The sequence below is a fragment of the Plecotus auritus genome, assembly GCF_963455305.1.
Source record: "Plecotus auritus genome assembly, chromosome: 9".
Taxonomy (NCBI): Eukaryota; Metazoa; Chordata; class Mammalia; order Chiroptera; family Vespertilionidae; genus Plecotus; species Plecotus auritus.
In genome coordinates this window covers 139,889,084-139,916,888 of record NC_137783.1, presented here as the reverse complement: position 1 = coordinate 139,916,888, position 27,805 = coordinate 139,889,084, and the positions used below count along the sequence as shown (strand labels likewise).

Genomic DNA, 27,805 nt, shown 5'->3' with positions numbered 1-27,805 from the left:
CTCCAGCACCCACTTTTGGGGCTGCGTTTAGGCCAGTGGTCGGCAAACTCATTAGTCAACAGAGCCAAATATCAACAGCACAACAATTGAAATTTCTTTTGAGAGCCAAATTTTTTAAACTTAAACTTCTTCTAACGCCACTTCTTCAAAAATAGACTCTCCCAGGCCGTGGTATTTTGTGGAAGAGCCACACTCAAGGGGCCAAAGAGCCGCATGTGGCTCGTGAGCCGCAGTTTGCCGACCACGGGTTTAGGCTAAAGTGGAGTTGCTTGGAGCCCTGTGATGACGCCCTGGCCGGGCCTATGTGTATTCAGGTATCACTTTAGCCCCAAGCAGCAATCAGTGCTGATTTGTGGTGAGCATTCAGAGCAGCTGTGGTTCCAGCTGAGGAGGTGCCCGCTGGGCCCTGCCCATGAGTCCCCTCCCTCAGGAGGGCTCAGGCCTTGCTGCTTTACTCAGAGTATAGACTTAACTCTCAAGGGAAATAGTCAGCAAGGACTTGTGGCCTCACAGACTAACTGGACTGGGAGGGGTTTCAAAGTCATCTGTTTTCACTCCTCGAGAGGTCATCATTGAGCTTCTGCTTGCATACCTCTAGTGATGGGGTCCTCACTACCAACTAAGAGCAAGGTTCAGATTGCTTTGAAAGTTCTCCTGCTCTGCACAGGTCCTGGGTTCAAATCCTACACCTGCCACCTCTTATGTGGCCTCAGGCAAGTGACTGACCTTCCAGAGCTCCGGTTTCCTTTTGTCTAAAATGGGTTTGATAGATAGCCGCCTTTCACTGGTGGAGAGGTTTAAACCAGACATCTTTACCACCACGAGCAGTTTAAATCTCTCCCCAGGTCTTCTCTGCTGACCTCCAGGTCCCACAGCCAGTCCCATCACCAAGATAATTGTCACTCCCTCCCTGGCACAGAGTAGCTACTCAGTTCCAGGTTGGTTTCATTGCTTTACCTCTCAAGCAGACCCATCAATGCCTTCGAGATAAGGCCAGACCAAGCCCATGGTTTTCACCCTCGCTCAGGGACCACAGACCACGGGTGCCCTGAGCTGCCACCCAGCCCTGCTCTCCAAGGGCTTCTGGGAGACCAGTTTCCTGCAGGCTCCTCCCTCATGCTGCACCATCCCTGGCCCCTAACCCTTCTGCAGAAGCCCACCTCCTCACATCGCCTGGGCTTTGCTTCCGATTTTTAAAGAGGTCTGCTGGTGGGTCTGTTCCCTTTCCTCGCATTTTAAATAACAAGAAAGTGCCCATGTGAAGCCCCAGAGAAGAAGTCGTGGAGACTGGCGGAGACCTCAGGTCAGCTTGCCACTGCCACCACAGGGTGCGGCCATCACCCTCAACCGTGGCCTTGGCCCTTCCGGCCTCTGCTTTGTTGGGGATGGTGTTGTTTTGGTGGTGTTGTTTTTAACTGCTTTATGGAGGTAGAATTTACACGCCATAAAATTTGCTCATTTGCAGGGTATGATTCAGGGATTCATAGTAAATTTATAGTTGTGCAAGCATCACCACGATCTAATTTTAGAATATTTCCATCACCCCAAAAGAAATCTGCTATGCATTGGTCATCAGTCCCTGTCCCCACCCCCAGCCCCAGGCAACCACCAACCTACTCTCTGTATAGATTTTGCCTTTTCTGGACATTTCATATGGATAGATCAGACACCATGTGTGGAGGCGGGGGACTGTGTGTACTCAGTGATATACCCATCTTCCCACGGCCAGCCTAGGCCAAGTCGTGTGTTTTTTTAGAGATGGAAAAACTCAGAGACACTGAGTGCAATCTTTACTTCAGTGCAAGAAGTAAAGTGTGAGATTGTACCCAGTCCCACACGAGGACCCGCCGACATCTGCTTTAATACATCCAGGGTCAGGCAGCTCACTGCCCCCAGAGTCTGGAAGAAATTCGCATGTCCTGATCACAGCAAAGTGCCAGGATTGCTGAGGTCATTTGACCTCTGGTCCCATCCTCCGGGATGGCATCCTTAGATAGCTGAGGAAACTGCAGCTCGGAGAGGTTGAGGCACTCAGACTAAATCACACAGGTGGGGTGAGGGGGGAAGCCAGGATTTCTCCCAGGGTCTCTCTGATTTCCATGCATCTTTTCACACCTGAACCACATTTCCAGTCCTCCCACAGGTGGGGGTACTCATCTTTGTATAGAGGTGAACTCTGTCTTCCTGTAATTTCTACCCACTGTGTCTAGTTTGGTTGCCAAGACCCACACAGACATCCAACCTGGACAAGGGAGGTGGGAGAGATTGGAGAAAAGGAAACAGCATGGAAGAGCACTGGACCCGGAGGTGCATTTGCAAGGCTGACATAGCAGGAAAGTTCAGGGAAATGTGGCTGGAAGCCCCCTCCCTCCAGGGTCTGGGGAGCCAAGGAGTCTGGACTCCTTAAGATTTATTTCCTTCTGGAAAGCAGAAAATTAGCCACTTGAGGGAGGTCTGCGGGAGCGCTGTCCTGACTTGAAGGCCTGTGTCTTGAAGAGGACTGAGGCTGCGCCTGTTGCCTAGATACAAAGCACCATTCCTGAGCCCTCTGAGCAGGTGCATCCCGCAGGGCTGGGGGTTGCTGCTGTCCATGAGGGGGCTGATTGGCCTCACTCACAGACCTCAGCCCCAGCCCCTCCAGGGGCTCGCATGAGCTGGGCCTTCCCCGTGGCAGAGCTGGTTCATGCCAGCCCCACTGCTCCAGGCCAGCAGGTGACTTGTCTGGACCTCGGATCCTACACCTGCAGGATGGGGATGGCACTCCCACCTGTTTCACATGGGGGCTCAGTGGGGTGCGGGAGAGCCCTGTATGAAAGCATGAGAACATGTTCTCACTCTGCATAGGAGCTGTGCATTCCTGGGCAAACTCTGTACCATGGAGCCTCTGTCTCCTCATCTGTATCAAAGGGATGGGCCTAGCACAGTGGAGGACACACAGTGGAGTTCCACCCCCAACTCCCACACCCTTAACCAAAGATAGCAGCCTGGTACCGTGAGCATGGTCCTTAAGAGAAGGGGCCCATCTGGCCCCCTAAAGGTCAGTGATCTTTGTGCCTTTATCTCTGAATGAAACCACCCTTTCGACCCTGGGAAGAACCAGCATGATGGCTGTCTTGCTAAGAGTTTTACATTTATGATCTCAGTCAGTCGTCCCTACAGCACTGAGAGAGTAGTGTGGCGGTCCCATTTTACAGGTAAGCATACTGAGGCACAGAGAAGGCAACTAAGGTGTCACAGGTCACAGACCTAGAACAGAGCAAGGATTCATACTCACGTCTGTCTTGATTCCAAAGACTGGACACCAATCACCTCTCTTCACAAGTATCCTTCTGGAAACTTCCAGAGGCAAAAAAGGAAAATGGTGAGATGGGAACTAGTAGGAGAACTAGTTGGACACTTGGCACCTGGGTGAGGGTACATTGGTGTCCTTCGCGTCTATGTCTGGCCTGACTGGCACTTCCCAGTTGGCAGCTGGGTGGGGAGCATATGAGAAGGAGGTAGGCAGGGGCCATTTAAGGATCCTCAATCCTCAACAGCATGGAACCTGCTGGGACTGGACCCCTCCTCTCTGGTGGCCCTTTTTTTTAGAGAAACTGGGGGTGGGAGGTAGGGAGTGTTAGGGCTACTGGTTGGAACAAGAACCATTCTTCATACACTTCAAAGGAAGAGGCCGGAGGGTGACAGCCTGGTCACTGGGAAGGAAGAGGGTCCCGCAGCCACTGACCCATTTCGCTTTCCCAGCCAAGAGGGGTTCAGCATGCAGCAGGAGGGCAGGATGCATTGCACCACCCACTGTAGCTAGGTTTGCCCTGGGGCAGGGATAGCAGAACTGGGACCCCTGGAACCAGCCCCTGGGCCCCAGCCTTCCTTCACCCTCATGGGGCTGCCGGCCTAGCCCAGATCCAGCCTCTTTGATGCTGCTGCCAAATACCAGACCACCTCTCAGGCTTTTCCAGAGCTGATGTCCCATACAGCTCCAGGCCTGCAATTAGGCAAGTGGCAAAGGGCTTACCTTTCTCTGGCTGTGGGCTTTTTGGTGGGAAAGATGATCTTGGTCTGGATTAAGCAGGAGGGTAAAATAAGATTTCCTCTCAAACAATACTCCCTGGCTAGGAGCAAGTCTGGGCCTTGGGGCTTCAGGGCTAGGAGCTGCCAGGGGTCTGCCAACTCCTGCCTGGTCCTCACCCAGGAAGCCTCGCCTCCCCACTGACCCTCAGCCGGGTTGACTACGCAGCTCAGTTCACCGCAGCGCTTATTCTCATGAAATGAGAATGAGAAGCCGTAGGTTCAGTGTGTTATTGTCCGCGGAGCACTTGGCCTGGGCTATGAGCTCATCTGATCTGTATAGCTGTCTTGAGAGACGGGGCTTATGACCCCAAATGGATTCAGACTCAAGTCCCAGCTCAGTCGCTTCTGGCTCTGGACCTTGGGGAAGTGGTTTCATGTCCTGTGAGCCTCGATTTTTTCACCTGTGAAATGTGAGTGAGGATAGCTGCCTCAGGTGTGTCATGAAGATGAGCCATAAGGAAAAAAAAAAAAAAAGAGAGATGAGCCATGCGCGTATACAACACCCAACCAGCGCCCTGGCTGCTAGCAGCGCCTCGTAATGGTCGCTTCTTTTATGAAAGACAAGGCTCAGATACATGAAACAACAGCTGTTCAGTGGCAAAGTTGGGATTCAGACCCAGGGCAGTGTGGTCCTGTGTGAGCCAGGCCTCCTGCTGACCAGCCAGGGAGGGGCCCAGGGCACGAGGCCTGCCTGGCCCTCATGGGTCTGGCCATTCAGACACAGCCTTGAGCTCCAGGGAAGGAGGAAAGGCCCCGTGCCTCTGTCCCCACTCCCCTTTGTAGAAAAACAACAAGGCCATTCTCTGCTGAACTCATACCCCAGTGATTTGTGCCCCTGGAGGCTGGGAGAAGAGTACCCTGGCTCATGCCTGGGGGAAACAAAGACGGAGGTCAAAGCTGTCCCCAGCAGGGCAGGCTCTGGCTCTGGGGAAGGAAGGGGGACTTGAGAGTCAAGTAGAGTATGTACCACATCGCCACCCCGTGCCCCTCCGTGTTGTAAAGGAGCCCTTTTGGGTTCTAGGGCAGACTTCCTCACCCATGACCGTGCTGTGAGGCCTGGGGAGGCTCTGCCCCTCTCTGGGCCTTGTCTTCTCATCCCCAAAATAAGGGCGTTGGAACTAATGAGAAGGGACCACTGCCCAGGCTGGAGAAATCAGGGAAGGCTTCATGGCTGAGGAGACGTCAGGCTGGGCTGTGAAGGGTGAAAAGAAGTTCTCCAGGCAAAGGGAGAAAAGGTATTGCAGGCCCAGGTTGTAGCAGCTGAGAAGACCTGGCAGCTTCAGAGTGTGGGGCTTACGTGGACCTATCACAGTTTGTTTTAATTACATTAATGATACATGTTCTTTGTAAGAACAAAAGAAATCATAAAGGAAAAAATAAAGAATAAAAGAAAACCACCCACAGTCAGTTAGTATTTGGTACCATATTAGCCCTTTTTAACCTGATTAAGGAAGTGGCCTTTAAGCTCCTTAATACACGGAGAATCTCAGCTTCTGGGCAGACAGGGAAGAACAAAGAACTGTCTTCTGGAAGCGGAGCCAGGCCCCACGCCCTAGACAGACGGACAGCATTTCCTGGGGGTGGGGGCAGATGCACAGCAGACACTGGGGGAAGGGGACTCATTGGCATGTTGGGGCTGCAGGGCTGGGGAGGGAAGGCCGAAGGGAGGGTCTGTGTGCTTGAATGAGATTCTGGGAAGCTCTGCGCCTGTCATCTGGCAGAAGTGGCCGTCCTGCCGCCACGTAGCTGAGGGGTTCCTGTAATGGCTTCACTGTGGTTTACTAAGACGTCTGGCTGCAGGGTACGGCAGGCTGCAGGGTACGGCAGGCTGGGGAAGGGGCCTAATGACTGTGAAGTCACTGCTGTGATCTTGGCAGCTCTTTGGCGCCGCCTTTAAAATATGGTTCATCTTAATGGACAGGGTCTCAGAAGGAGGGTGGGCAGGGGCAGGGTGGGCAGCCAAGGTCACGTGGCTTGAGCTGGCTGCAGTGGGTCAACGTCAGTACAGGGGACTGTCCACTCCTCCGAGGCCCAGTTGGGGGTCTTTTTCCGAGGTAGATCCGCATCCTCCTTTGGCTCCTGCCTCCCTTCTCCCAGCCCCTAACACCAGCAGGTTTTCCCCGGAGGCCCCGCCTCAGCCTCCTAGCCTTAAGGAGGCAGTGAAAGCAGCCCATGAGGGAGCCTCCGTTCCCCCCTCTGCCCACCTCATTAGACTGCCACCCTGGTCACTTGGGATCCCTGGGGGAAATGCCAGTGCCTTGGAGGGTTGGAGGAGTGGGAAGGTCACAGTGACCACCTGAACCATCATCACCTTGGCCATGAAAACAGGATGGGGGTGTTCTGTTTCCTTCCTGGCCCCTGTGAAGTCTGTTAGCAGTAATTACGAAGTTATGGGGAATTCCCAGTCTTCCTAATTAGTGTTAATAGGGGTTGGGTGAGTGAGTCAGGGGGAAAATAGATGCCTTTGTTTGCTTTCTCCGAATTAGACCACTGTGTTCTGCCTTTAGATGTGATAAAGCAGTGTTCTCATCTCGCCTGCCCCCGTGGGCATATAGCCCTGCACTGTGCACATGCCCACTGACCCTGCTAGTCCACACACACACACACACACACACACACAGCAGCAGCAGCACAACAGATTTCAAGTCTTTGCAAAGCAAGCACCAAAACCAAACAGCATTTCAGCCAAACTCCCAGTTCCCTTTGGCAATATTATTAGCAGCCCTCCTCCCCCCACACCACACCCCACCCCACCCCAGAGACCCCGTGCACCCGCCTTCCCAAATTAGTTTGTATTAACAACCATTACGTGTTCCAGTTAGCATGGTGAATGAACCTGGCGGGTGAGCAGGGCAATAACGCCCTCCTCTTCTGCTAACAGGCTGGGGCATTCCCCCAGGAGGGAGGGAGCCCAGCCCGCTCCCCTCTCTTTCTCTCTGGTGGAATAATGAGAGCTGGCGTCTCCACCACGCCTGTGGAGGCTCCCCACCATCTGGGTCCGGGGCCATCCTGAAGGAGGTTTCCTTCGAAGCCAGCAGGAGGGAGGGAGGGAGACACATTTATTGTGCAGTATTGGCTCTTGGGCCTGTGCTCCGATCTTTTGCCTAGGATGGTGCTTTTTCAACTGAATCCTGGGCACCCTCAGTGCCTGGGGGCTCCTCCCTGAGCCATGGGGTACACAAAGTCCCAGGATGTGTTCTAATAGATCATCAGTTCTTAAGGATTTGGAAGGCAGTATCCTATTTTTATATTAAAAATGGCAGGCAGACTATTTTGATGTAAAATACAAGAAAATATATACGTATATACAAGAGATTCACAGGCAGGTTTGCTCTCCCACTTCCTTCTCTGGGCTGGGTCCCCAGATGTGCAGGGGTAATAGGATTCCGTAGCCACTGCAGGAACTGAGGAGGGAGAGTTTGTGAGGTTCTAAGTCATAACATAATGCTGTGTGATGTTGGACAAGCCGCTATACCTCCCTGATTCTCTGATCCCTGAATGGCACAATGGCAATGGTGATAACACCTCCCGAGGGCCAGCTTCACAGTATGCAACTGGGCTGTCACACAGGGCCCTGCGCTTAGAAGGGCCCCCCACTTGGTTTAATTCTCTGCCATTGCTGGCTTGAAATTCTTAATAACTTTTGAGTAAGAGCTTCCCTCATTTTTACTGGGCCCTACAAATTAAGCAGATGGTCCTTTATCTCCCAGTGAAGTTTTGGCAAGTTTTAAATCAAATATGTGTGAAAGAGGCCCACACAGATACTCAGCCCTGAGAGCCCCATCTCCTCATCTGTAAATGGGGATGTTATTAGTGATGCTGTGAGGATTAAATGAGAGCGCAGAAGCACCTAGAACATCTCCCAAATATTCACTTCTTGAGGCCTCTTGGGTGCAGGGGCCCAGCCTGGGTGTCACCCCTGAGCCACAGGACTGGCCACAGAGCACCTGAGAAGGGAACTGCAGAGAGAGGGAAAGGGAATCTTAGGATTGACCCAGCCCATGGTGCTGACGACCTCAGCACATGCCGGGTGACTGGGGGCGGGTCCTGGGACCCATCATCTATGTAATGAAGGGAACAGGCTCAAGGACCTCAAGCCTTGACATTCTCTGAGATGGAAAAGCGATGGATTCCTCCATGAGAGCCCACCCACCTTCCACTCTGGGTGGGGGCAGCACACTGCGGGCCCCATCTTCACCTTGGGGCTCTAGAAGCTGCCCTGAAAAGGGACTAGCTTGCAGGCCTGGGGCTCCTGCTGTCACCGATGGGGTGAGGGGCAGTGCTGGGCAATTGTGAGGAGCCCAGACTGCCTGGATTCAAATCCTAGCCCTGCCACTGTCTAGCTGAGTGACCTTGGGCAAGTGACTTAACTTCTCTGAGCCTCAGTTGTCAAAATTGAAAACGCGGTAATTATAGCATCCAGCACACAGAGTTGTGGGTGTCAGTGAGGGCTGAGTCTGGCACATGCAGCTCTGCAGAAGTGCACCACATTCTTGTTGTTCATTCTCTCCTGGTGAGCTGCCTCCCCAGCTCCCTCCCAGGCCCTGGCTCCCCCACACCCCCAGCCACCCTCTGCCCCGAAGGCCAGTCTGCCCAGTGCTCTCCGGGGGCAGCTGGGCAGCTGTAACCTGGTGATAAGAACAAGGCATTCTGGGAAGAGAGGATTTCTTTGAGCATCACTGATGAAGCTGAGCAAAGGATCCTTACATCCATATTTCAGAGGGAAACATGACCTTCAACTGGGGGGAGGTAACTGGAAGCGGCAGAGAGCCAGGCGAAAGCTGGGGCTTCAGAATTCCCACAGGTCAACTCACTCCTGGCTCCACCGCTGCCAAGTCCTTCAGGGCCTCACTCCTAGCCTCCTCCTCTGTGAACCAAGGATACTAGTACCTCTCGAGGCTGTAGGAAAGCTTCAATGAGATATATGTGAAAAGGTATGTCCCAACACCAGAGTCTGGCAATGCAAGCAGATGTTCACTGAGCCTGCGCTATTCTAAGCCACCGTTTTCCATTCAGCCCTACTGAGCAGGGAGCATGGCCTGCCCCAGAGCACACAGCCAGGAGGGGCTGACCCCGCCCCTGATCCCTCCGGTCACTTAGGTAGTGGATCCAGGTTCTCTTTCATGTTCATTTCTTACTGGAAAGTCCCATTTGATGCCACTCTAGCTGCCTCGTATCCCATAGAATTTCTTCTCCAACAGTGTTTGCTATTCAGAATCACACCCTGGGAGAGGAAGTCAATGGGATAATGGTCTCAGGCAAAACCCAGAATCATCTTCCAAACATTCACTCAGCCCTGCGGCTCAGGTGTGCCTGGACGTGACACAGATCTGCCCAGGTGGTCAGGGCCCTGGTGGCTCTGAAGTCATCTTACAGGGGCTCAGCGGTGCTTGCTCCAGGTCACACAGCACCTAGGTCTGACTGGAGCCAGGACCGCCATGGTCTAAAGCCTGCTCCATACACCCCCTCCCCACCCCATGTTCCTGGAAATCCCAACCTTGCCCCATGAACTTGCTGAGTCTTTCTCTTGCTTAATTAATTACGGGGCAGCCAGAGGGAAATGAAACACCTGCCAGGCTCTTCCTTTTCCCAGCAAGGAGGCGCTCCAGGACCCCTGTTCTCAGCGGGGCCCCGGCAGTCCTGAAGTTGCTCTGGGCCAGCCAGCTTTGTACAATGGCTCATACATGCAGAGCCTCTAAATTAAATGTGGCCACTGCCTGCTGGGGGTCATAGTCCCAGGGCGGGGATTTATGTCTAGGCCTCTGAAGGAGGTGTGCTTTAAGAGAAGTGTTCCAGCTGATGTAAGCAGGTAGCCTTCCACCTCTCCAGGAAGAGTGTGAGTGTGTGTGTGTGTGTGTGTGTGTGTGTGTGTGTGTGTATGTGGTGTGTGTGTGTGTGTACATGCACATGTGGGCATTCAGAGACTGGGGAGAGAGCAGACAGAGGCAGAGAGATGAGATTTTGAAATGGAGAGGCAGAGGGACAATCTGGCACACACAACTGATTAGTAGCAGAGCAAGGACTAGACCTCCAGCTCCCCAATTCCCTTTGAGAGATGGGAACCTGGCTCAACCCCAGAGCTAGCTGGCTGACTGTGTAACTTAAACTTGAACCCAGATCCGCAGACACAAGGGCAGTATCTTCTATCTTTATATCCTCTGGAAATGAGGAAAGGTACCAGTTTGCCTGATTAGAGCCTGGCCTGAAACCCCTTTTCACAGCCCTCTTCTCAACGCTCCCACTGGCCACATGGGACCCACAAGTGACTATGCTCGGCAGGGCAGCTTGAGTGTTTGGGAGCTGTGGCCTGCGTGGCCTCCACTACTGAGCTCAGACACAGCCCACACACCCTGGATCCGGTGTGCCTAGGGGCCACCTTCCCTCCACTCCCAGAGTTCCCAGTTTCAGCAGAGCCTCCTTACCCTGACCCCTTTATTTCACGGACATTTCTTAGCTCTGGATGCTACAGACTGGGCTGTATTTACATTTTTAAATGATGAGGTCTGCCTATCAACTATTCAGACCACCATGTCCATTTCTAAAAGGAGAATACCTGAATTCTTTCCACCCACGAATGGAGCCAGTGGCACGCACATGTTTGCTCAGCACTGGCATTGGGAGCCATGGAGCTATGGAACCAGGGCGCAGGGCCTAGGGTGGACCAGAGGTGTGGCTTCCAAATGAAGGAGGATAACAGCTCCCACTTCCAGAGAGCTTTCCCTTGTCCCAGGCGCTGTGGGCTCATTGCACGTTCACACGACTGTGAGATCAGAAGGCCAAGGCCACACAGGTAGCGAGAGGGGAAGGCGATTCCGCCTGGATACTCGGACGCCTCCGGTCACTCTGCTTGCTGCCTCACCGGAGGAGCCCAGGGAGGGTGAGGAACTTGCCTGGCACTACATGGCTGGTTAGTGGCAGAGCAAGGACTAGACCCTGAGCCCCCGGTTCCCACTGCAACACTTTTTAGTGGTTTTCCCAGTTCTGGAGAGATCTGTGGTTTGACCTACCAGCTCTGGGACATCTTCAAAGCCCTCTTGAGTCCAGATGCTGGAACTAACTTGCTGGGTTCAAACGCAGCCTCAGAGCTGTGAGACTGGGCAAGTTACTTCACTTCTCTGTGCCTGGTTTCCTTGTCTGTAAAATAGGCATAATGATTTCATAGATGGTTGTGGGAATGAAGTGGATGAATAGTCGCACAGTGTTTAGAACGGTGCATGGCGCATAGTAAGCATTCCATTAACTCTTATTGCCACCATCACCGTTCTCCTCCCCTCCCAGAACCTGCCGCGGGGTCCACAACCTCCCTGCCCCAGGTAATTGCTACTGGACCTCAGCAGAACAGAGAAGATGCCCTCCTGTGCCTGACAGGCTAATCAAAGGGCACATCCTTGGCTTGTCATTTGCTCTGCATCAGTCATCTGCCATCTGTGAGAGCCTCAGAGAGGGGACCGAAGCCTGCAGCAGGCAGGCCCAGAAGGGCTGCCCAGACACGTTGCCATGCGCCAGACCGGGCAGTGGCCATGGCCGAAGGGTCAGGCTTCTCCGGCCCCCCAGCAACCCTTGTGCAGTAGAGCCCTCCTCCCAAGAGTTCTCGGCAAAGGATACAATCCAGGAGGGTTCTCCCTGGGTTCCTACTGGGCAGCGGGGGCAGGCCCTGGCCCCAGAGGGTGACAGCTCCAGTTTCTCTGGCCCAGTCAGCCCCTTCTGATGGACAGCGCCCCTCCCTGTGCTGTTCAGACTGAGACATGCCCCACTTGGAGCTCTTAGGCCTCACCAGCTCTCCTGCTTCCTACGGTTTGAGTTCGTCTTTCACCCAGTATTTTCTGATTGTTGAGGGTACTGCCCATCATTCATGAGGGCCTCCTTTAACCCTCATGATGTCCCTCTTCTGTCTTTATCCCTGTGTCCACAGTGAAGCTGGTGAGGCTCAGAGAGGTGCTGGGACTTGGCTAAGCTGCACAGCCTGAACACAGGGCTGGAACCAGCCGTCCGCATACCCAGTTCTGTAGCCTCTCTCATTATTCACCCCACACACAACGAGGGGAAACACATCCACTTCTAATCCTCTGCTTTAGCCCAAGGCGAGTCCCTAAATATTCCTTCAGATCGGGGATCCACAAACTATCTGTGGGCTAAGCCTTTCTCATATTCTTTTGTAAATAAAGTTGTATTGGCTCACAGCCCTGTCCATTCACTGATATGCAGTCTGTGGCTGCTTTCTCGAACAAAGCAGGGTTGAGTCATGGTGACAGAAATAATATAGCTGCAAAGCCTGAAATAGTTACTGTCTAGCCCTTTATGGCAAAAGAAAATTCCCAACCCTGCTGTAGATGGGTGCTTGGCACATCCTCTCATGTCCCCTTCAAGTTCATGTCTTTCCCTTGGCTCCTCCCCACCTCCCCACCACCCAGTGGAGTAAGTGTGGGGGAGGGGATTTCTGTCCCATTCTACAGATGGAGAAACCAAGACCTGGAGAAGTTTTATTTCTTCGTATTATTATTTATTATTATTTTATTATTATTTTGTCAAAAGGAAGTAGAAATCTTCTGGAGCTTAGTGAGACCGATACTTGCTCATCCCCAAGGCTCCTGGCGGGATTGCCAGCATCCTTCCTGGCTGCAAAAATGCTGTTTGGTGGAATTGGTGAGCTGGCTCCGTGGAGAGATGCAGCAGCTCCTTGTTCCCCGTGGTCTGAGACCCAGACATGTCTCCATCCAAGCCCAGCCTCTTCCCTGACCCACCCCTGACCTGCATCTTCAGGGCTCCCAAGAGCAGCTGGGATGATGCTTTTTTTATTTATTAAATTGGTTGGGGTGACATTGGTCAACATGAACATATAGGTTTCAGGTGTGGGTTTGTACATTACAAGATCTGTATATTGCCCACCACCCAAAGTCAGGTCTCCTGTCACCTTATATTAGGATCCCCACTCCCCCCACCCCTGGGATGATGTTTTATGGGGAGGAGAGAAAACAGGGCTCTCTGACTCCTGCCTGCCCGTGTTCTCAATCCCCGGCCCCAGCTTTGCCCTTTGATTCATTTTCTCCAGGCTTTCCTCAAGCCATGTGGAGCACTCTGTCACGGTCTCTCTGTTCGCCGTGGTTTGCTCATCACGACTTGAGCTTTAAATACCTGTAGTCATTCCTCCCTAATTCAGACCAGGTGACTAGAGTCCATTGCAGTTGCCCTGGGAAGACCCCATGTCTCTAATATTTATTGCCAAGCAAGTGTAACCGTGGACGTGAGGCTGCGGGGCGGGGGTACCTGCTCCGTGACAGTTCCTGGGCCCTGGGGATTCGGGGGGAAGCCTTGCCGGTCTGCCCTCAGAGAGGAAACCTGCTCTGGTGGGGAAGCTTCAGGGTAGCCCGGGATCCCCCGGCTCTGAGAGGCCAGCCCTCCACACTGCACACAGGCAGGAGGGAGGTGAGCCAGGACCAGTGAAGTCCCCTCAATAAACACTGACAGGCTGAGGTCCAAGGAAGTTCATTGCAGAGAGGAGCAGACAAAGTGAAACTGACAGCAACCTGGTGTCATGGAAGAAGCCTTGAAATCTGCTCAAAAACAAGGCACAACCGCTGATTAAAGCCCCCCTCAAACAGAGGCTGTTTCAACTCAGCAAGCTCCTTAACTTCCCCGGGCCCCACTCCCATAAAGATAACCTTCTCTGCCCTGCTTGCCTCAGTGGATGGCTTTGGGGATCAAGCAAGAGCATACAAATAGAAGGGCTTAGGGAGCTGTAACAGAGTATTGATGCAAAGAGTTGCGTTGTGAGTAATGTAACGTAGGAGGGAATTTGGTTAGATGCCAGGAGGAACTGTGCCACTGAAGGAGTACACGTCAGAATGAGGGTGGACCTGTGTGCGTGGCTAGCTCTGTCTGTGTGTCTATGTATATATCTGTTCATTGTCTCTGGACATGCATCGCTTTATCTGTCTGTCTGTCTGTGTCTGTGTGGCTCTGTCTGTATTGCATGAGTTTGTGTGAATGTGTCTTGTGCATAGAGCAAGTCACTGAAGCCAGACCTTGAGTTGACTCATCTTTATTGCTAAGTGCTGGAGCATTTCCTCTTGCTGTCCTATCCCACTTGGGAGGGCGTGGACATAGCACCAGGTGAAAAGGGATTTTAAATTAGATCAATTGATTGGTTTGTTATTGTTGTTAACACCTTTCTAAAAGCAGAGCTAGAGCAGTGGTCGGCAAACTCATTAGTCAACAGAGCCAAATATCAACAGTACAACGATTGAAATTTCTTTTGAGAGCCAAATTTTTTAAACTTAAACTTCTTCTAATGCCACTTCTTCAAAATAGACTTGCCCAGGCTGTGGTATTTTGTGGAAGAGCCCCACTCAAGGGGCCAAAGAGCCGCATGTGGCTCGTGAGCCGCAGTTTGCTGACCACTGAGCTAGAGGAAGCGCGGACTGCTGAGGCCTGAATCCCAGCGCCCCTGCTTACCTGTGATCTCCATCTGCTGCTTCCTCTCTCTGAGCCTCAGTTGTCACGTCTGTAACATGGGGGTAACAGAGCCTACCTCACAAGGTCATTGTGAGGGTGCAGTGGGTTAGCCCTCAGCACAGTGTCCGGCCTGTAGAAAGGAATTCATACATGCTAGCCATTACTGTTATCAGCTATCAGCAGGGTTTCTGGCCCTGACTCCTGATAGATGGAACAGAAAGAGCACTGACTTTGGAGCCACAACACCTTAGGTTTAAGTTTGCCAGTCAGTGGCTGTGTGACCTTGGGCAAGTCACTGCATGTCTCTGATCCTAGTTATCTCAGCAGTAAATTGGAAATAATATTAGGCCTGCCTCAGAATTATAGAGGTTCTAAGGAATTAATATGAGACCTGCACACAGTAGGCACTTAAGAAGAAAGTAGGTTTTCTTTGTCTCCATGCAAAAGAGAAATTCCCCTGGGACACACCTCCCATTACCCCCAACAGTGGTATTCTGTATCACACCCACTCCCTGGGTTCCAGTCAGGATCTGCTTTCCCCTGGGTGATCTGATCTGACAGGATAAGTACAGCAACAGAAGCCAGGAGCCTTGGCACCCTTCTCTGCAGGATGGGCATGGGGGAAGGGGGCTGCTCTGGCCCCCTCACCCCTGCTCAGACCTGTGCCCTTTCCCACCTAGTTCCCAGGCCCCCTTAATGCCCATGAAGCCATTAAATGTTTAAATCCAGGCTGTGTAGCAGCCAGGTTGCTCTAGCAACAGCCCTGCATATTTTGGGTGGGATTACCAAGTTTTTCAAAGGGGCTCCTGCAGCTCCAGGCCCTGAGGGAGGATGGAATGTGGGCTGGGAGACCATGCTTGCTTGCTGGGAGGGGAGGCTGAGGTTCCTGCTCCTCATTCGAGGCATAGAGATGCAGTTGTCCATGGGACACGGCCACAGGACTCGAAGGTCAGAGAGAGGGCAGGCTTCGCCCAGTTTTCAGAATCTGGACTCGAACCCAGGACTTGTGTCAGCCAGTCCCCTCTCTTCAACACTTGCTTTTGCTGTGAGCATGTTGTCTAATAGCCCGTCCAGCAGGGTTCCTAGCTCTTAGCAGCAGTGTGCCTTCTGGGGTCTGACTCCCAGTCCTGCCGCTTACCAGCTGGGCCAGCATGGGGAGCTCACTCACGTCCTCTGAGCCTCAGTAACTCGAGGGTAATTCGCCCTGTGTAGATGATATTGGAACCCTGCTCAGCATGGCTCCTGGCACATGGGAAGCAGGACAGTCATTATATTGATAGCGTTCTGTTCAGCACCCCCTTGTGTCCTGAGGGGACTCAGAAAGTGGGAGCACTGTGCCAGCCATGGAAGGCTTCTCCCTGGTGGGGAAGGTCTGACAGCAATGACACAACCAGAGGGCACACTCCTGCCCCTCCCATACTGGGCGGCTGAGCCGGCCTTCTTTCCCGTCCCCTCAATGCCCATGCCATCACCCAGAACCCGAGTGTGCCCACACAACCCAGCAGGATTTCCCAGGTGTGCCCGACTGCACCTGTCCTCCCTGAGCCCTGGGAATGTCTGCTCATGTCCTTCTTACACCCGCCTTTCCCCAGATCACCAGGATGGCAGTCAGGGAAACTTCCCTGGAGGGCTCAGCAGGGGCGAAGGACAGGGCAGGATCGGCCTCAAGAGGTGGAGGGTGTCCTCCCTCCTCCCTCCCCCCTCCTGTGTCCCTCCCAGCCCTGCAACTCAGCCCCTCAATGCTGCCTCAGCTACACTCCGCTGGTGGGCACCATCCTGAACTTGGACTCGTGTTCTGAGGCCAGATCCTGCTCCTGATACACAGAGTGACCTCCACCATTCTTGCTCATGACCAAGTTCAGATTGCCCAGGTTGCCTTGCCTTCAGCGCCTGGACCATGGCAAGTAAAAGTCTCTGCAAGAGGAAGCAGAACCTTTGTTCCCAGAGGCCTTTGCAATAGGGCCGTCTCCATTCAAAGGCAGGAACACAGACCCACTGCCTGGGTCTGGGATGAGCACTTCCTGTGGCTTGAGTCCAGCCCAGGTCCATGTGGGTGCCCTGGATTGTGGTCACTCTGGGGATCAGCAGGCTCAAGTCCCGGAGGCCACACCTTTGGAGGACAGCCAGGGAAGGATGAGGAATTTCTCCAACCTCCTGTGATACTCTGGGCCAGTGAGTTCACATCTCTGAGCCTCCGTTTCCTCACTTGTAAAGCAGGAGTGCCCATCTCCTGGGTGGTTGGGACAATTCAGTGAGGTACTATAGGAAAGTGCTTCTGGAAGTCAAGATGAAGTAAGATGTCAGTCTTAGGTGGCTGGCTGAGTGGGGGGAAAGCAGCAGGCTTAAAGTCAGCAGCTCCCGGTTCCAGCCGTCTGTGTGACTTTAGGCAAGACCCTGCCACTCTCTGGGCCTCGGCATCCCCAGTGTGAAAAGCTGGCATTCGAGTTACCCCTCACTAAGGCGCTTTCTTCTTTGGAGATTCTCTGGTGGAAACAGCTTATGCGAGTTCTGGGTGGGACAGAGGAAAGGGCTTGTGGCAAGGACTGAGTGCCCACGTACTGCCTCAACTCCTAGACCAGAGACATGTCCTTCCCAGATGCCATGGATACTCTCTGCTTTGCCCCCTGGACATTCACGATTCCGTGGGTCTGGGGGAGCTGTCATTTAGGATCCCATTGCATCCAAGGCAGGTTGCCTGGTACCGTTAACCCTCAAGGCACCACTCCCAGGAGCCTAATTAGATTTTATCCCCCACTCAGCTGTGTCCATGTCCCCATGTTCGTGCCATTGCCAGGCACTCCAGGACTTAGGGCCAATTGCTTGTTTATCAGACCGTCTGTCTCCGGGATGAGGCCCAGCAGGCACAGCCAGAGCGCAAATAAGTCCTCCCCCCTCAGCTTTGAACCTGACGGCTAGAATCATTGTTATTCTGACCAGCCTCCTCCATCCTGATGAAGGAAAACGTGGCTCTTAAAACCTGGTGTCAGTTCTGGCTCTAAGACCTTTCTGGCCTGTTGGAGACTTTCTTCCCTCTTCTATAAGAGGGAATGATGATAATATCTATTTTGCAGAGTCTTTTCAAGGATCAAGTAAGATAGTCGTTGGTAACGGCCCCTGGCACAGTGAATTATCATTGAGCCCAATGAATGTTGGTTCTCCCTGTCCTCCCCACACACGGGCCTCCCCAGCTTCTAGGATCCCCTCCAGCCCTTTCTCTCTCCTGCTGGGCATGCCCAGAGCACTAGGTTGATGGCTGTAAACACTCCTCTCCAAGGACCGGGTTATTGCCTCTCACTAGACTTGAGCAAGTCCTTGGTCTCTGTGCCTTGGATCAAGCCCAGGGCTGGCATTAGTAGGTGTCTGGCACACACAGGAAGGAAGGAACTGGATGTGTAACCTACATCATCTCCTTCGCTTCTCTCAAGGACCCTGGGAGTTAGATTGAGAAACCCCATGGCACAGATGAGGAAACAGGCTCACGGAGCTGAGGAGGGTGGCCCAGGTCTCAGCTTGTCAGGGCAGAGACCCTGCTGGTTGGAACCCAGAGTTTGGAGGTGAGGCAGCTCCTGCACCACAGCGCCCTCACCTGGTAGGGGCGCGTTCAGGACATTTCTCACTCTCCAGCAGCCCAGACTTACATTTGCTTCCTCTGATGGGGGCTTCTCCATCGCTTATGTCCACTTGTCTTCTTTTCTCTCTCTCCAGAAAGCATGCCCGGGGGCTGGGGGCAGTGCAAGTAAAAGGAGTGATTTATGAGCTGAGCTGTCCTTCTTAATCAGAGGACCCCGCTCTGTGCAGATGGGACTGAGGCGCCATCTGGGGCAGTGGGAGGGGCAAGATTAATAAAGCTGTCTGGCCTTGGCAGGGGCCTGCAGAGGAGACCCCTGAGGCGCTGCGTGACCTCGCCCTGTCTCTGCCCCTCTGCCTCAGGGCCTCCATCTGTCAAGGGGTGGCAGTTTGGGGTTACCCCCCAGAGGCCTCTAGCTGGCACAGGAGGGATGCTAGCTGGTCCCCGGGATTCTGCCTTGTTGCCTGATTCAGGGCAAAGCAGCACTGGGTTGGAGACCTGGGGACCGAGGCATAGCACTTGCTCTTTCTGGTGTCCTCTCTCTGGTACCAGGTCTATGGACTGGTGTGTTGTCAGGAGCTCTGATTTGGAGTCCAGCAAACTTGGGCCTGAATCATGGCCATGCCTTACTAACCATGTGAATAAAGCCAGGCCAGTTAATTACATTCTCTGAGCCTCAGTTTCCTCATCTGTAAATGACAAAATGCACCCACTTCCTCAACGAGGATTAAATAAGAGAAGAAGGAGAAAGGCTTAGCATAGTCTGGTACAAGGTAATTGCTCAATACTATTAGTTATTACTAGGTTCAGTTATCACAACACTATAAACATTAATTTGAATTTGGGGCCTTTAGGGGGAAGATGTTTTTACCCATCCTGAGTGAGCCATATGCCCATGGTTCTCTCCCGCGCTCACCTCCATTGGTAACTGGTGGATGTGGTTCGAGCATCCACTTATTTCCCATCTGTGACGATGCTGCCCCCGGCAACTGTGCTTTACTGGTTTCCAAGCGTTTTCCTATTACATCAGTTCATTTTATGTCCTATATCATGAATTCCTACAACCACCTTTGGCTTCAAAATGGAGAATCCCAGTTTTCAGAGGAGAATTGAACAACTCAGGGAGGGAAGTGACTTTGTAAAGGTCTCAGGGAGCTGGCCCAGGCAGGTGCTGCCCATGTGACAGCTGAAACCAGACCTTCATTTCCACTGCTGGGAGCTGACTCTCTGAAGGACCCTTCTGGCAAGTCCTTATGCAAAGCTACGGAACCCTTTCCAACACCAGATTTCTCTCTCAGGGGAGATGGGGTACCTGGGGAGGAGCTCTGATGAACAGGGCCCCGCTGGCACTCTGTACTGAGGTATCATTGCAGATGCCCAGGTAGCAGCCAGGTGGCATCCAGGTACATGGGCCACCCAGGCCCATTGTCTCCTCCTAGCTCATCAGCCACATGCAGTGTGGCAGCGTAGATGAAGCCGTGCCAGAAATTGCAAGCCTTTTGAAGATGTTCCCCACGCAGCCCCAGCGGGGGCGCCTAGAGCTGCCATCTGGGCAGAAGGCGGGCATCCCTGCCGGCCTCTGCAGCTGGAGGGGCCCAGGTGCTGAGGGCTTTTCATTAGCCCTAATGGACCTAGAGGAGCAAGGCACTTGCCTGAGTGTGTGTCCGGAGGACGGGTTTTCATAAACAGCTCCTTGAACGTGGCTGTTCCTTAATGACTTCCTATAGTAATTGAATATTTTCTCTTATAGGACAAGCTGGGCCAATAACGGAATTATACAGCAGCCCCTCTAACCAGGAGACTCTGTTCTGCTGACGCCAAAAGAACTGCCCAGGTGATAAGTCAGCAGTTGCCTCCCCTCACTGTGCCCCTCTACCCGACCCCTCTCCCTCTCAATTCTTTCGGTCCGTCTGTCTCTCCCTGTATCACTTCCTGCTCTCGCTCTTTCTCTGTCTCTCTCCATCTTCCTCTCTCTTTCTGACGTGTCTTTATCTATTTCTTTGATTTGCTGACCATCGTCCTTTATCTCTGTTCTCTCTCCCCACCATGCATTCATTCAGACATATTAACTGGGGGCCTGCCGTGTGCCAGGCACTGCTCGAGGCACTGGGAACGTGGCAGTAACAGGTCCGTGGCTTTATGAAGTGTACATTCCAACAGCGGGAGATGTGTGCTACCAAAATCAACAAGAACAACTTCAAGTCTGCAGTGTGTCCATGGGCACTGGCCTGGGCTTCAGGAAACAGGGCTTCAGTTTCAGATCCTCCAATAGCTGGTTTTGGAACGTGGCCAAACCCCCTTTCCCTTTCCCAGCCTCAGTTTTCTCATTTCCAGTATGAGGGTGTTGGAACAGATCAGTGCTGCCCTGACTTTTTATGACCAAGAACTTCTTTTATGGAAATGCTGGTGACACAAGTTATACCAGGGCTAAGCTCGAACCAGCACTTACACAAACAGTAGTGTCCAATAAAAGCTTCCCTTAAATCCCCTCAAAACTCTTAAACACCTGGTTTTGTTATACAAGAAACAATCGGTTGCATCTGGGGGAAAGAACACCCATCTGTAAGCCCAGAACCCTCACTTGGCCAGCTGCGGGGACACCGTGGCAGGCTCAGGAGCCTGGAGACCACGAGACCCAAGGCAGGTCCAGGGCTCTCCCCGGTGCTCCCCGTGGGCAGATGCCCCAGAACTCAGCACCTAAGCTGCTCTCCTGCTCGTTTCCCAGTGCACGTGGGACACTGAATTCACAGGAAGTCAAGTTCGCCTGTGATGCTGGCTCCCACATTTCCTCCCTCAGGGCCCCAAGATTTAAAGGATTTTATCTGCCAAACAGGGTTGCCTTCCCTAGGTCATTGGTTAAGTATATGTTAATGTTTCACCTAGTGTTTGTATTGCAAAGTCATACATACCGAGTGGCCAGAGCTTCTGAATAACCCAAGAAACAGGGTCCGCCACCCTGGGGTGGTTTACTTGCTCTAAAACCCAAGACACTTGCCTGGCCAGTGGTGAGGGGTTGATTTCTGAGATGTTATTTGATGCCCTAAAAATAGCTTTAGGATATGATTAGTTGCAGGGAACCCAGTTTGAGAACCACTGCACACCCTCATCTCCCCGCTCAGAAATTCTCCACGTCAGAGTCCTTACCTCTCCTGACAAGGAACAACAGCTAATGCAGCCGGTTGGGGTCTGAAGGGCAGGTAGAGGAGCCGCCTGGTGGCTGGGCAGCAGGGAGGAAGGAGGGACAGAGCCACCCGTGGGAGGCCTGAGGAGACTCGCTGTTTTGCAGGTGGAGCCATGGAAGGTGACTGTCTGAGCTGCATGAAGTACCTGATGTTTGTTTTCAATTTCTTCATATTTGTAAGTATTCCTGGAACATGCCTGGGGTCTCCCTTAGGCCTCAGCTGAGTGGGCAGAACTGACTGCTGCTGGGAAATAGTCACAATGGGCTGAGTCCCAGGGCGCACAGGGGCCAGTGCAAGAAGCAGGTCTGCCTGCCCAGCCAGGTTTTCCTGAATGGGAGGCCCCGGCTGTGCCCACCCCACTCCAGAAAGCCCGCTGTCCTAGGAGGGATATTTTTCATGGGCCCGGGATGGTCCGGCTCCTCTGACAAAGAGTGAGGGCCTCAGTCCTGGCCACTGTCTTGGGATCTGAGCCCTGATGGGTTTGGGTAAAGGAGGAGATGGGGTGATCAGAGGACAGCAGCGGGACCCCCACCTAGCCTGACCCCCAGAGCATTACAGACATCAGCTGGAGGGGAACCTGATGGAATTAGAAACCTCTCTAGAACTGGGAGACCGAGATTCAAAGCCAAGCTTAGCATCTTATCAGCTATGTGATTTGAAGCACACTTCACCTCTCTGAACCTCAGTATCTTCATCCCTTCATTACCTACCTCAACGGGTGTTTAAAAAAATGAAGCAAGATGAGGAAGTGCCTGCCATGTGTCAGCACTCAATAACTGAGCCCCATCCCATCCCACCTATGATGGACAGAGCCCCGAGTGCTCAGGTGGCGCAGCACTGCCCACCTGCTGGCAGCCGCCAAGGCTCTGCTCAGGCCCCTGGCCTTTCCCAGGAGAGAGCCACGCTCCCAGCGTCCTGGGCCCCTGCAGGCTTTCCTGACCCACCTGAACCTTTGATCTTAGTGCAGCCAAGACCTGGATGATGAAACGTCCACCAATGTCCTCCAGGGGAGGGCCACTCTGAAAAAGAGGCCCCTTTCTGGTAAGGCTGACTGTGTCTGTCTCTCTCCATCCATTTTTTTATACATCTCAGCAACTGTCCAGGATTCCCTCCCCTGCCCCATAATTCTGAAGAGCAGGAAGCCCAACAGACTTGAATTCTAGGCCCGGTTGCTAAGCAGGGTGACCTCCGGCCAACCCCAGTGTCTCCAGCTGAAGTGGGTGGAGTCACCTGGGCAGCTCAGTCTGTGATCAAGCCCTCCTTGCAGCGGACCTCAGCACCCAGGTGGCAGACCCCAACCCTCCACCAGCCATGAGGAGGGACGCAGGTCATACTGGAGGCTGGTCAGGACCAGTGACAGAGGCTAAATTGTCCGTTTTCCCTTCCTCTCTCTTCCCGCTGCCGGGTGCCTCCAGCCTCTCCACCCCACCCCTACCCTAACTGTACCTAAAATATCATTTCTTGCCCCAAACTGTGCAGCGCTTCCCCGCAGCTTGCAGATCCCGCTCAGCCAAGCCAGAGCTCGGCAGTTTGCTCCTACCACCATCTGTCATTCATTCTTCAGGCCCCCGCACCACACAGGGATTTCAGACACTTTACAGCCTTCAAAATCCAACAATGCCAAACTGGCTCTCTTGCAACTGATCTGTTTCCAATACTATGTGCCCAGGACAAATGGAATGGATATTTATTGAAACCTGCTAAATACATTTACATCCGTTCTGTCCTTCCTTGGGAGATGAGAATTACTATCTTTTTTCTTAACCATGAGGAAGCTGAAGTTCAGAGAGGTTAAGCCACTTACTCAAGGTCACACAGTAAGAAGTACCACAGCCCTTTCTCTGAGCTACGCTGCCTCTCTCCAAAGATGAGTAAGGCATGGAGAGATGGGCCATGCAGATGAAGACATAGACACGAAGACTTTCCAGGCGCAGATTTGAGAGTGGGGAGCCCAACCTGAGAGTGGGGGACAGAAGGGATGGCTTCTGTCTGTGTTTTCCTGTCCCTGGCAGGGTGCAGGCACAGTGTAGGTGTCAGTGCATGTTCCGGGAGTTTGGCTGGAGTCAGGGAGGCCAGGGTTCTCAAAATTGTGTGTTACCTTCAGTAAGTCGTTGGCCCCCTCTGCTCCGTGTGGAATCTGAGGGTTGGACTAGGTGACCTCCTTATCCTGCAGCTCTGACATTTAAGGGGAATTTAAAAGTAGCAAATAAACTCCACATACATGGTTCTCAGCAGGCCGAGGTGGGGCTGGGGCAGAGGTTGGGCTTAGACCAGGTCAGAGTAAGTAGGAAGACTCGGAGCAGTGACCAGCGGTGCTGGGACACCTCTCCTGCAGCAAACGAACTCCGTTCTTCTGTTTCTTCCCCTCCCTCCTGACTGACCTGCGAACAGCTGGGTGGGGCCTGTCTGCTGGGCATCGGCATCTGGGTCATGGTGGATCCCACTGGCTTCCGAGAGATCGTGGCTGCCAACCCCTTGCTCATCACGGGTGTCTACATCCTCCTGGCTATGGGGGGCCTGCTTTTCCTGCTCGGCTTCCTGGGCTGCTGCGGGGCCATCCGGGAGAACAAATGTCTGCTGCTGTTTGTGAGTACTGCCATCCCTGCCCCGCCATGGGCGCCCTGTGCCTACACTGCAGGGGCTCGCACTGAGGTCTGGGCCAAGCAGGCCGTCCTCCTGGAGTCGGGGGGCTGCCAGCCTTTCCCATGTGGACTTGCAGCCCCAGCTTCCAGAGCTTGCTCTGTGCTGGACTACGTGGGCCGTGTGGGCAAGCTGCCCCCAGGTGGAGAGTGGCCTCAGCCTCCAGGTCCAAACAGCCAGGCTCCTCCATGGCATTGTCAATGGAGAATGTTGACCATGATGCTTATCTTTTAAGAACTTAAATAGGTAATTCCTTCCTTGGTACAAGAGCTAAGACAGCTATGGGGTAAATCACCGTTTGCATTTCCAGTTCTAAAACAGAAATGATATGACTTCTGAAGGTACTTTATTTATTAAATAAACTAGAGGCCCAGTGCATGAAATTTGTGTATGGGGGGGGGTGTCCCTCAGCCCAGCCTGCACCCTCTCCAATCTGGGACCCCTTGAGGGATGTCTGACTGCCCGTTTAGGCACAATCCAGGACTGCTGGCTCCCAACTGCTCGCCTGCCTGCCTTCCTGATTGCCCCTGACCGCTTCTGCCTGCCAGACTGATCACCCCCTAACCACTCCCCTGCCAGCCTGATTGATGCCTAACTGCTCCCCTGCCAGCCTGTTTGCCCCTAACTGCCCTCCCCTGCAGGCCTGGCCCCCCCCAACTGCTCTCCCCTGCAGGCCTGGGTCCCCCCCCAACTGCCCTTCCCTGCAGGCCCAGTCACCCCCAACTTCCCTCCTCTGCCGGCCTGGTCACCCCTAACTGCCCTCCCCTGCAGGCTTGATTGTCCCCAACTGCCCTCCCTTGCAGGCCTGGTCCCTCCCAACTGCCCTCCCCTGCTGGCCTGATTGCCCACAACTGCCCTCCCTTGCAGGCCTGGTCCTTCCCAACTGCCCTCCCCTGCTGGCCATCTTGTGGTGGCCATCTTGTGTCCACATGGGGGCAGCCATCTTTGACCACATGGGGGCAGCAATCTTGTGTGTTGGAGTGATGGTCAATCTGGATATTACTCTCTTATTAGATAGGATAGAGGCCTGGTACATGGGTGGGGGCCAGCTGGTTTGCCCTGAAGGGTGTCCCGGATCAGGGTGGGGGTTCCCTTGGGGCGTGGGGTGGCCTGGGTGAGGGGCCTGTGGTGGTTTGCAGGCCGGCCACACCCCCGGCAACCCAAGCAGAGGCCCTGGTATCTGGGATTTATTTATCTTCTACAATTGAAACTTTGTAGCCTGGAGCGGAACCAAGCCTTCTGCTTGCTCCGTGGCAGCAGCCTTTTTTGCTGGGATTTATTTATCTTCTATAATTGAAACTTTGTAGCCTTAAGCAGAGGCCAAGGCAGGCCAGGGCTTCAGAAGCTTGGCTTCCTCCACCGCTGGGGGCAACCCTAGCCTCCTGCTCTCTCCAGCTCCGTGGCTGTCACCATTTTTGTTGGGATTTATTTATCTTCTATAATTGAAACTTTGTAGCTTGGAATGCAGGCCTGGGCCGGCCAGGGTGTGTGGAAAGCTTGGCTTCCTCCATCACCGGGGAAACCCAAGCCTCCCTCCTGCTCTCTCCATGGTCGCAGCCATCTTGGTTGGGTTAATTTACTCGATCCTGATTGGCTGGTGGGCGTGGCTGGTGGGTGTAGCAGAGTGGTGGTTAATTTGCATATTACTCTTTTATTAGATAGGATAGTCCTTGGACTGTTCCTATGGGCCACATAGTTCACTAGGTACTGACGATGCATCAGGGCCAAGAGTGGCTGTCCCTCCCTTGTGGACATGGGGAGGTGTTGATCCCATAAGGATGGGCTGGGCAGCAGGCAGACCTCGTTGGAGTGTGCACCCTTCTCTGTCCCCTAACTAACGATGTGACTCTCACCTAGTTTCTTAACCTCTCTGAGCCTCAGTGACTTTGCTTGTTAAGTGAGCAAGGAGCCGACCAGCTCAGCTGTCGGTGGGAGCCAAACAAGAGAAGAGGTAGATGTTGTTCCTCTGTCTGTGGTAGTTCTGTGAGCTGTGGTTCTTTGGGCTTCTGCTCACCTTCCTGGCCTTGGTGGGTGGGTCCTCTCCCCCCGCGGAGTCCTGTGAGCCCCCAGGGCTAGGAAAACTTGTGGGTTGAGCCCAGCCCTGCTATGGATTCAGTGAAAAGCAGCCCTGTGGATGGCAAGTGGGGGGGTGGGGAGTGAAGCCATAGGAAGGTCCAGGCGGGTCATCAGGAGGACTTCCTTGCAAGGCGCTGGCTGCTCCTGCCGGCGCTCTGAGAGGCAGAGACCTGGCACAGTGCCTCCTCCCCAGAGTAGGACATACTCTACAGCTTCCATTGTCACAGTGAGAGGCCCACATCTCGGAGACAAAGTGAAATCAGCTGTGAAATGTGTGACACTGAAGCCTTGGGTCCCTTTGGCCTTCAGTCACATACACACTGCAAACTTCATTGGGAGAGAAACAAAGAATCCCGTGGGCGCCCCCTGGTGGAAAACTCTCTGCAGTGTCAGATGGTGCAGGGAAATCTGGGCTTGGGGAGACCCCAGGACTTGAAAGGGAGCTGGGTATGGGTCCCAGGACACACTGAACCGCCCCTCCAGTGCCCCTGCACCTCGGCCCCCAGAGCACATCGTCGTTAATGGGCTCATCTCTGAAGCCAAGCCAGGAAGGGGCTGGGGCTCGGGGCTGGAGAGGCAGCGAGCTAAGTGGCTCCCTCTGAGCCTGCCATCTGGACCGGCTCTCAGTGCTTAGGAGACTGAGGCCCAGCATGAGGTTTGTCCCGAGAGAGAATGAAGTCCTGGCATGGCTGGGTCCAGCCCACCGACCCTCAAAGTAGCCCCTCCCACTCCTTTCTTTTACTGCCTTTATTCCTCCCTTTTGTCTCTCTTCAGTCTCATCTCTGTTGCTCCCTTTCTTTGCTCACTCTTTCTCCGCCTCTCTCTCTCTCTCTCTCTCTCTCTCTCTCTCTGCCTCTGCCTCTCTCTTCATCTCTTGGTTTCTATTCCTGCTGCCTTTCCCACCCCTCTCCTGAGTGCTCCTTGCCTCTGTCCTGTCTCTTCCCCCTTCCTCTTTACTTCCCCTAGCTGGGTTCCCTCTCCTCCCCTCCTCTCCTCTCTCCCCGCTCCCATCCCCTCTTCTCCTTGCCCCCTTCTGATGCCCAGCACACACAAGCTGGAGGTCACAGGGCAGGTCAAATCCAGGGGACCCTTGGGCCCAGGTCTCCTTCTCTCAGACCAGGGCTGAGGGGCTGCTACCTTGGCATGGACTCAAGTGGTTAAAAACTCACCTGAAATTATGTGTAAAATATTATGTCAGGGCCTGTGTGTGTGTGTACCTGTGCGTGTATGTTGTGTATGTGTGTGTACATGGTGTGCACATGCGTGTTCTGGGGCGAGACACCACAGCTTCTAGAAGGTTTTCAAAAAACTCATGACCTAAAAAATAAGAAGGACCACTTCCTCTTTTAACCTGGACCTGTCCATGTGGGGTCCACCCCTTAGGGAAGACTGAGACCCCTCCCTCAGGCTGCTGGGAGGGAGGGAAGACTTGTCTTGAGAGGGGCCAAGAAGGAGCGCTTGAGGATCCTCCAGAACCCAGGCTCAAAGGCCTGCAAGAAAAGGGACAGGGGTGGGGCTTCGCTGAGCATCCCGCCCCCTCCTCTGAGGCTGCAACCACAGGGTCCCAGTGACCCTGAGCCCAGGCCAGTGCGCCCACATCACCTAATGGTCAGTTTTTCTAAAGGTACATTTTTCAAACACTCCTGTTGATCAGTTTTACAGCATTTCCACATACAGTAGGTCCATTTCAGACTATTATTGATATGATGTGGCATCCCTTTTTCCTGGTTACTTACCTCTGAATAGGAATTTTTTTGGCCCATTTATTTGATTCCGATTTAAAAAAAAAAAAAAATTATAACAAAGTCATGCTAAATGG

At 53.4% G+C, this 27,805-nt stretch overlaps 1 protein-coding gene across 1 annotated transcript in view; it reads left to right on the top strand.

The window, feature by feature from the left end:
• TSPAN18 (tetraspanin 18) overlaps positions 1 to 27,805 on the top strand; it is a 148,234-nt gene that overhangs the window by 110,278 nt on the left and 10,151 nt on the right. Inside the window, exons 4-6 of the mRNA XM_080687560.1 lie at positions 19,839 to 19,922; positions 21,375 to 21,445; positions 23,662 to 23,856. Of these exons, the coding sequence (XP_080543686.1) occupies positions 21,383 to 21,445; positions 23,662 to 23,856 (258 nt within the window). The 5' untranslated portion in view covers positions 19,839 to 19,922; positions 21,375 to 21,382. The remainder of the gene's footprint in view (positions 1 to 19,838; positions 19,923 to 21,374; positions 21,446 to 23,661; positions 23,857 to 27,805) is intronic.